Source organism: Engraulis encrasicolus, chromosome 16 (assembly GCF_034702125.1).
Source record: "Engraulis encrasicolus isolate BLACKSEA-1 chromosome 16, IST_EnEncr_1.0, whole genome shotgun sequence".
In the NCBI taxonomy this organism is placed as follows: Eukaryota; Metazoa; Chordata; class Actinopteri; order Clupeiformes; family Engraulidae; genus Engraulis; species Engraulis encrasicolus.
The window spans coordinates 39,746,600-39,756,373 of NC_085872.1; the positions used below are offsets into that span (position 1 = coordinate 39,746,600).

At 43.5% G+C, this 9,774-nt stretch overlaps 1 protein-coding gene across 2 annotated transcripts; it reads left to right on the forward strand.

The window, feature by feature from the left end:
* Window positions 1-1,769: 1,769 nt before the first annotated feature.
* On the forward strand, window positions 1,770-9,044 carry mgarpb (mitochondria localized glutamic acid rich protein b). Of its 2 annotated transcripts, none has more exons than XM_063219597.1 (4): window positions 1,770-1,964; window positions 4,493-4,590; window positions 4,676-4,724; window positions 7,048-9,044. In XM_063219597.1, the coding sequence occupies exons 1-4, from the start codon at window positions 1,892-1,894 to the stop codon at window positions 7,680-7,682; spliced, it is 855 nt and encodes a 284-aa protein (XP_063075667.1). In that variant the 5' UTR covers window positions 1,770-1,891; the 3' UTR covers window positions 7,683-9,044. The 2 variants fall into 2 exon arrangements, with proteins under 2 accessions (XP_063075667.1, XP_063075666.1); XM_063219596.1 differs by having other exon boundaries at window positions 1,771-1,964; window positions 4,490-4,590.
* The last annotated feature ends 730 nt before the right edge of the window (window positions 9,045-9,774 follow it).

The window sequence follows — 9,774 nt, forward strand, 5'->3', positions numbered from 1 at the left end:
TCGTGCATATTTGTGGCCGACTTTAAATGTGCTGTGTTTAATGCCACCCACATCGTGACAACAAGTTCTCGCTCACGTGCTTTGTCTATGTCGATCGACGGCAACAAAATCAAATGCACCTAATATGGCGACTGTTTATTGCGTGCAGTATCCAGTGTCCATCGTTCAAGCCATTGTCATCCGGGCGCTTTCAGTGCACTAATTCAACCGAAATTTTCAGAGTGAGCGCCGTATGCACTGAAAAATAGTGTCCGAAGTGCATAAGTGAGTGGATTGAGACGTCAGTGACATCATCATGAGGTCACAAGCAGACAAGTGAGCGAGGGAGGATGGAAGTCTGCATATTGGAATCCACCCAGATCATTCCAGACCGTGCATTTCCTGGATCCATGTGATGTCATGTGAACGCCCCTTTAGGAGACCTGTGGTTAGGAGAGCTTTGGGAGGCTTCAGGTTGAGAGTAAATGGAGTTCCCTTAGCACTGTAGATGGCGGTAGCACACATCTTATGCAAGCCGTCATCAAATGCCACAGAAAGAGAAGAAGACGGAGGAGGGGACTGAACTTGAGCCCATGGGGTACCTAAGTCTCCACCCCTTCTGGACGGCTCATGGGGCTGTGAAAGCCAAACGTTTTGACTGGGCTGCAATGGACTGATCAAAGCTATTTCCCGATCCACCTCGCATTCTCCCCTCGATCACACATATGCTGTACCTCAGAATTCATGATAACCAATGGTGTGCTTGTCGACTTCTCTTCGCAAGCGATTTATAAGTTGTGTGTGTGCAAAAATATGGACTACAGCACTACACAACAGAAGTTGCATGTCTGACGTGCAGCGGTAGGGCTGGCTGTGCACCTTCAGAATCGGTTCACGTCAAATATGTGAGGCGCACATTGTAGTCTCTACCACAGTTTTGCACAAAAGACCTTTCTTGCGTGCAAAAAACAAAAAACACAACACACACACACACAACCATGTGGCTGCACCTTACCTGCACTTCCAGATCTCCACACCAAGTACTGCTTGGACTATGTGACTTTGCACCTCCAAATATGCTGCTAAAATGCTGCTACATTCATGACCATTAGACTAAAATGGACTATGCTGGACTGCACTGTGTGTAGTACAGCATAGTCTTGACTATTTTGTATTTTACCATTATTATTATTTTTGTTGTTGTGATTATTATGTCTTCTATTCCTTCACCTATATGTTAAATGTTCAATGTTAAATATAAACTGTTATTTATTACTCTAATCACTTATTGTTACTGGTTTATCACTGGTCCATCACTGTCACACCAATGGTGCATCACTGTCACTCACCAATGCTCAGTATTTTTTTTTTTTACTTCATCGCTTTGCTGTTATTGGTCCATCAGTGTTAGGCCTACTGGTCCTGTCTTGCACTTTGATGTCAGTCTGTAAATGTCTATGTCCTTCATGGTATAGAGAGAGAAACATAATTTCAATTTCCTTGTATGACCTGTGCATAATATGAAGAAACTAACAAAGGTGACTTGACTTGACTTCTTGGCACTTCTTATCAGGTGCAAGCCTATTTGGTGCGTAATACAAGAACAGCAAAATATTCCAGCTGAAACAGTTATGTCTTTATCAACGATATTAGGCTACCTAAAAGGGTAAGCCCAACAATGATCACCAGGTAAGAGTTGCAAAGTGAAGATACAAGGAAGGATGCGCTCGTCTGGTGGCTCATGATTGCAAAGGGGGTGTGGTCGAGTAGGCGTTCCGAGGAGTGCTCACATAATGCAAGCGGACCCACTTCGAAATAGCAGGCTAGAGTGAAGACAGTCGTCCTCCGCGGTCATTCATTGAGCCTCCACCATCAGGCACAGCACACAGATAGTCCACTAGACCTACCGACAATGTTGTTCTGCAGAGCGGCTTGGCAGAGACTGGGGCCTCTTGCACGAAAGAGCATTTCACCTCTTAAAAATGGTAAGGTGGCGTCTCCATTTTCACGTATCAAATTCTGAAGCGCTCAGTAGACCACGTGTATCTTAATTTTAAGGCCAAGAACTTAAATTTTTCATCCAATTATTTCACATATAGAGCGAATAAGTTTGTTATTGCTAGACAGGCCTACTTCTTTCTGCGCGTTCAGTTTGTTTGATTAAAGTTGCGAAGAGAGACTGGCAGAATGAGCGCTTCGCCTCTTCAATTATGTAACAACGCCAAATCACAGTAGGCGTTTGCTTAAGGTTGCACAAATGCTACGAGAAATGATACAGATTAAAAGATGTAATGTCACTGTAGCCAACGTTACATTTGTAACCAGCCATTGTGTTGCCTGCATGGGGGTGTGTCCGCTTGCGCCTCAACTCTCCTAGAACATTGAGTTCTTCACTCGCTGTTATGAAACGAGTGGGCGATTTTATGAAATACAAAACGTGTGTTACATGTTCAGCATTAAACGCAACGATTCTAGGGTCATCAGATTTAAAGTGGAGAAAACGTGCAAGAAATGGCGTATAAAATGTGTCCCATCAGTGCCAATTGGGCACGTGTTCATGTAGGCTATGTGGCGTTTCAACGCAAAGTGGAGTAGTTTTCAGGGATGCTGTTTTGGAACAAACCAGGACCAGTGATATTTCCTCAGTGCTGTGCACAGCTTATGCTTGAATAATGGATCGCTAAAGCGCTATTTATGGCAAATACATTGGTAGGCCGAGAGGATGCTCTCAAGCGGTCGAAAAAAACAGTTGCCTACGTGACTTGCATAATAGCCTAGGCCTTGTGGGTTTTAATCTGGATTTTAGTTTGTTTTTGGAAACGAACATTTCCAACACGCACATCTGGCCCATGCATCCTCTTACTTTGAATCCTTAAACAGAACAGTTCCTTCAATCAGAGATTCGTCCGTATTTAGGGTCAATTTCCTATGTTTGTAGAGATTCGTGAATATACTAACCTATCCGTTCTGAAACTATGGATGGCGTTTTCCCCTCCAGCCCATGCCACTCGCACAAGCGGCTTTCTTACTAAAATGGCTGACTTATGCAGTGTCACCACGAAAACTTTCTTATCTCTGTGTAGAAAATGTGAATGTTGCATGCGTTGACATTGCCCTGAAATTAAAGGGAATGGGTCATCCTGTCTTGCTGACAGGATTGGATGCCCCATTTGTATTGCATAACTGTGCGCAGGGCAAGGGCATGTGCTCGCACACTTTCTTGCATGATGTCTGCAATATTTCCATGTGCTCCTACAGCCATCATGACCTTTATGCAGACATGTGGGTTACACTGTTGTGCTGGAAAAGGTTAACGTATATAGGACAAGTGCATTTTCCGTGGCATCTTGGGCTATTCCTTGCCATTTGTCAACTGTTCATTTTAACCATGCATATCTTTTGTGATGCATTGTTTGACTATAAATACAATGCTAAAATGCACTCGGATAAAGTTAATTTTCCCCTCCAGTTTTGTACTATCAGTTTCATAAGGGGTTCTGTAAAGGATGTTACCATGCTCTGGATGTTTACACATTGGAAAAGTTAACTCTGAATAAATACATTAACATGAATACAAGACTTAGTCAGCCATGCGGTATGATCAGTGGTCGGTCTTGATCTATGTCGGCCTGTCATGAGAGGACATATGTGTGCTTTGCATGGAAACTGGCTGAAACGTGAACCTGTGTAACTGAGCAGAGGGAGGGAGCAGGCGCACATGGAAGGGGGAGGGGTGACTGGAGTGGAGCAGCACTGTTGTACATTGTGTTCTTTTAGCCATGTTGCACTACTGGTGCAACAGTCCAGGAAGCATCTCCTGACATGTCAAAGTCATACATGTATAGAGTTATTTAAAGTGCGTGGCCTGCTGTCTGTACCCTCCACTTACATGCTAGGTGCTGTTGTGTTTTGGGGGTGGGGTGGGGGTTGCTGCTGGATGCCTGGATGCTGGCGAAAGGTTAAGGACATCAGTGGGGGGACAGATTATGTTAGGAAAGAGGTGGAGGATCTGTTCATAAGGAAAAGGGCCTATGGCAAGCAAGGGCATATGCTCCTCTTGTATATATCCTGGTTTTAGGGACTCATGATCCTGATAATAATGCTCATGCTAGACTCATGAGCTAGAAGGTCATTGAGGTCGACTGGCTTTAATCTGGTGATCTGACCCTCTCTTGCTGTCATATCAAAAGATGGATTTATATCTCATTATAATGTGTATACCTTTTTTCAAGCAGTGACTGAAACACTGATGTGTTCCACACATATAGCCTATTGCTCTAATGCTAGTAGGGAATCATTATGCTCTGGTAGCATGACTCATCAAACTGTCACTTTGAGTCCTCATCAGCGTGCCATCACAATGCAACAACCCTCTGAATTTCATTTCATTAGCACATTTATTTTCTATTTTGTTTTTTTGCGTCTCGAGTACTCATGCTTGTTTTGTGTTTGTGTTCATCTAAAAAGTGCTATGTCATAATTATGCGCCCCCTTTTTGCCCCTCCCATAGCAGTCTCAGCACGAACCATGTCCGGGGCTGCAGGTGGATCCGGAATCAACAAAGCTTTTGTCGTAGTTGGTGGAGGCACTCTCACAGCTGCTATTATTTATGTAAGTTGAACCTTTTTTTAAGGCATAAGTCAAGAATGGTTGATGGTGATAAGTGTTAGTTTCATTTAAATGTTTCCTTTTGCAGGCTTACAAAAGCTCGGGCAGTTCAAAAGTTGCAGAGGCCACACCAATCGGTAAGTTGGCGACCGTGTTCAAGGCTTTGCCTAATTGAAAACCAGATGAGTCCAAATATTTGAATAAAGGGTAGATGCTGTATTGGATAACTCCCTGTTCAGGTTGGCAGTAGAGAACTGGTGATGTTTAGGGGGTTGGCTTTGATCTGGTCTCAATGTAATTCAATAATTTGGCCTGTCCTGTAGCAGATTTGATATTGAGCTAACTGAACAGGGGTTGGAGTGGCTGGGGTAGACTTGGCTGTAGTCCACCAATGGTCTTCTGTCAAGCCAGAATGAACCGTAGAAAAACAAACAACAAAGAAGGCAACAAAGGAGAGACGAGCCACATAGTGCCATACTGCTGAGAACTCACCTTCTGCATCTGCAGGAAATGGAGAAAATAAAACAATGTTCATTAAAGGTACACTGTGCAGGAAATGGTCAAAAAAGGTACTGCAACTATGCTGCTCATTGAAGCTGGGCTGTTTATTGCCAAATTTGATCTTTACATGAAAGTTTACTAAGTAATAAACAAATATTTCCTAGTATGGTCCAAGTAGTCATTTTTGCAGCTAAAAATGGCTATTTTTAGAAATTCAAAATTCCGGACTATGGAGAAGATCCCCCTTTTCATGTCTGAAGTGCAATTTTTCCAGTCATAATGAATACTTAGAATTTGATGGTGGTGGTAAGTATTCATGAAAAAGATAACATTAGTAAATGGGTAGCATGAATTCTGGAAATAAACAACTAAAAATCTCAGTGTCCCTTTAAAAATGTTAACCACATAGACACTAATAATCTAGGCGTTAAACAAGTAATCTATACTATTTTCCTAGTCATTAAGTTTGTTAGTTCTAAGGTAGTCGTCATACTAGTGAATATCCATGAAAAGATCAAATTTGGCAACAGGCAGCTTAGTTTCAACGAGCAGCATAGTCACGATACCTACTCGGGCCACCATCCCTCACAGTGCACCTGTTTCATGGATATTTACTAGTATGACGACAGCACAGTACGTTTTGCAGCTAAAATATATTTCTGGGAGTTCAAAATGGTGATCATGGAGAAGATCCACCTTTTCATGTATGAAAAGTAAAATTTTCCTAGTCCTAATGAATACTTAGAATTTCATGGTGGTGGCAAGTTTTCATGTAAACGGTAACATTTGTGGGTGGGCAGCATGACTTCTGGAAAGAATCTGCGACAAATATTACCCAGCACACCTTTTAAAGCTATTTACATCTGCCATCCATCCTGTCCCTTACGAGAATGGAATTTAAATTAAAAGGATAAATGTCCATTGTGGAAAAAATAACTGTCCACCTACCCTACAATCTGTTGACTTTCGAACTTTCTGATTAAGTGTTCCTTGTCTTGGACCTTATCATCTTGACTTTTCTGTGCTGGTTCCATAGTACAGTGTATTGTCTTGTTAAACACTAGATAAGGCAAAGTTGGGCTGATTTTGTGATGATCAAAAAGCCTTAGCTTCAAGTACAGTAAAGTCAAGTGAGCTTTGCTCTTTAGCAAACATTCCAAATTATATAACTGATGTTACTTTTTTACGTTCATGAATGTTTCTCCTCCTAGTCACCCCTTAGCATGTTTCATTGGAGGCTGCGTTATAAGATGTTTTTTCTTGTGTGACATTTTGGGAATTTGTATAATTCTGGTTTACAGCGTCCTGTCTAAATGTTAGTTGAGGGACAAATATTATTCATGCTCTTGGTTACAAATGGCTGCCTTCATAAAATTACCCGTAATTCAAACCATGGCTGAGTCTCCTAAATTCTCATTTGAGTATATTGTGCCATGGTGAACCTTTGGAATAATTGAATGTGTCTGGAGTTGTCTTGAGTCTTGAGAGTTAATTTAGTGAAATAGTCGACCCCTACTAGTGAAGCTTACGTGGGTGATTAGTGTGCCATCAAAATGAACTGAATGAGATATTAGGGTTGTGGTGCTGTAGATATTTAGAGTTGACCCAATAACTTTGGAATGTGATTTGGGTGTTTTCTTGTGATTAACCTCTGACTTTTTGTTAGCATTCAAGATTTGGTGCAAATTCTCATGTGAACACTTTCATGTCAGTTTTGAGGTCTCATAAGGTCAAGATGGCAATAGCTTTACATACTACCCTGAGATGTGGGGGATTTCAGGGATAGACCTGTGGCAATTGAAGTGGCTGCATAGATCTAATTCTAGTAAGGTGACAAGCATTGTGCTCAGCTCCTCTTATTTAAGAACCCTGTGAACTTCATTGATATCTGGTGCATTATTTTGTCCGTAAAATGTTACTTCAATATTTAACTCTAACTCTCTCTTTATATAATCGCAGCAGCACCAGCTGCAGAGGCAGCACCAGTAGAAGCAGCAGCTCCAGTTGTAGAAGAGGCCCCGGCCGCTCCAGTTGAAAGTGCACCCGCAGAAGCAGAAGCGGCACCAGCCCCTGCTGAGGCAGCACCAGAGGCTCCAGCAGCAGAACCCGTAGTAGAAGCCGCACCCGCAGCAGAACCCGAACCCGCACCCGCAGTAGAAGCAGCGCCCGCAGCTGAGCCCGTAGCAGAGGCAGCACCAGAACCTGCAGCAGAACCAGCGGCAGAGCCCGCACCAGAACCTGCAGTGGTGGCTGAAGTGGCAGCGGAGCCTGTTGCTGAGGCAGCCCCACCCGCGGAGGCACCCGCTGCTGAAGCCGCACCCGAGGCAGCTCCTGCTGAGGCCGCAGTCGAGGCACCTGCTGCTGAAGCCGCACCGGAGGCCGCTCCTGCAGCTGAGGCTGCCCCTGCTGAGGCCGCTCCTGAAGCCGCACCTGCTGCTGAGGCTGCACCTGTGGAGGCGGCACCAGAAGCCGCACCTGTTGCTGAGGCTGCCCCAGAGCCGGCAGCCGCTGTTGTGGAGGCCCCAGCAGAGATCTCTGCAGAGGCTCCTGCTGCTGCTGCTGAAGCCCCTGCCGCTGAGGCCCCTGCAGCTTGAGACCTTGTACACTGAGATGGGAAGGGTGGTAAGAGCCATGGCTTCTCCTTTCCCCACCCACCCCGCACACTATCCCAGTTCGCTCCACATTTTACAATAAGCTGCAGCTGTGGACTTCGATTCATTTTGAATTTCACATTTGAAGTGTAACGACGCGGCACGTCTAATTTTCTCTTAGTTTCCCATGTAAGAGAAATTTGGACGTTTGCTCCTGTGTCAGAATTTCTTTCTACACACTGGCATTTATCTTTTGGGTGGGAGAGGTTACTTGGAGACTAAAGGGAGGAAGAAAAGTTGTTAGAACAGTAATGGTAACAGTTAAACGAATTCCTGTAAGTTTGGATTCTCCACTGAAGAATGCTTTCTGACTGTGTCAGTTTTATAATGAATAACATAAGTCTTCTTTGGCTAGTCTAACTTTTAGGGAACGGATGCAGTGCAGCCTAATTGTTTATATCTATGCACGTCCACTTTTATATGATTCCCTGTACCCGGAACATCATACTGAGGAGTAAAGCTGGGTGTTATTTAAGAAAAAAGCCCAACAAGCACGTGACGTGAGATGATAAAATGTTCCGTCTTTTATTTATGATTGGGTGAAACATTGATTGTGTGATCCGTGCAATTCTGTGCTGCATCTTACTGTAAAGAAATGTGACCAAAACTGTTTCCCTGTTCTGGCTTCTCTTTGCTTCCTCTGGTGTCCTCTCCTACTTCGTTGTAGAATGCAAAGTTTCCCGATACCTCATGTGTGTCGTGTTTTGACATCTGGACATTTGAGCCAACCTTACTTCCTACCAGACTGACAGTGCAGAACTTGGGGAAAAAATCAGTTGTCCTCTTGCCTTACCTCTCTCAGAGGAGCCAAAATGGCTACTCTCTGGGTCCAGAATGCCCGCTCCTTTGCCCTCATCCCAAGTGTCCTCTACCGGTCATCTCCCACACCTGCTCTCACTGGGCCCTACAACACTTCAGGCGTTTTTTTTTTGAAGGACCGTCTTGGTTTTTGAACTACAATCCCCCATGTATTCTCACCTACAACACTGAGGGCTGGAGCCCGGAGTATGCGTGTTTCTTTTTGTTTCTTTATTTTTTTTCTTGCCGTGTGTGAATGTTGCAGTCTGTTGCAGTCTAATTCATTTCTTCATAAATGTGAAGTCTGACAAGGAAAAGTTTAGTCCAACCACACACATTTTCACATAAATGTTCACCATAGGAGAATTTTGTACAGTGCCATCTTGGTCCTAGCCTTGGTCGACTAACTCATAGATTATGGCAGCCTATTTCATAGGCCAATGTGAAGTGATTGAGAGATAAGGGAATTTCCATTGATTGTTCAATAAAGTTATAAATGTTAACTCATATTTGACTCTTGCTTTTTCTATGTTTGCTTGTTCCACATAATTGCAGGAGTGCTGTAGCCTGGTTCTCACCGGTGCGTGTGTGTAGCTCCGCAGCCCCCTGGTGGTGCGGAGCTACACACGCACACACGCACAACCGTCTGGGAGCGCTGCCATTAACATGCTCTTCTTGAGTAGAAAATAAACGGAGCATTTATTGCTTAAATATCAACTGCAGCTCGCATTGCTGAGTCACAGGACAGATTGTAGACTTTATTGACTCTTTAGAGGTAAATAGAAAACAGTTTTGGAGGAATTTGTTGGTGGTGAGTTGCAATAAATGCACCATTTTTTTTCTGACTCCAGAAGATCATGTTAACGGCAGTGCTACCAGAAGGTAGTTTGTGTACACACACACCGTCTGAGAACCTGGGGTGCATTTCTGGAAAGTGTAGTTGTTAGTTAGCAATTTCGGTAGTTGCCAATGGTAAATTGCATCGCTACCAACAAAATAGCTAACATAGTTAGCAACTACGCTTTCCAGAAATGCACTCCAGGCTGGGAGTGCTGCAGGTTGTATCCAAAACTAAATGATATTTTCTTTATCCACTGACTTACTGCTTCTTTTTGTTTTGCTAAACTCCTTTATGGTTGTTTTCTTTTTTTTTCTTTTTTTTGTTTACTGCATATGGCCTTTTATGCCTTATTCACTTGGTACAGTGTGCTGGAAATGTTCATTGTTTTAATCCAAT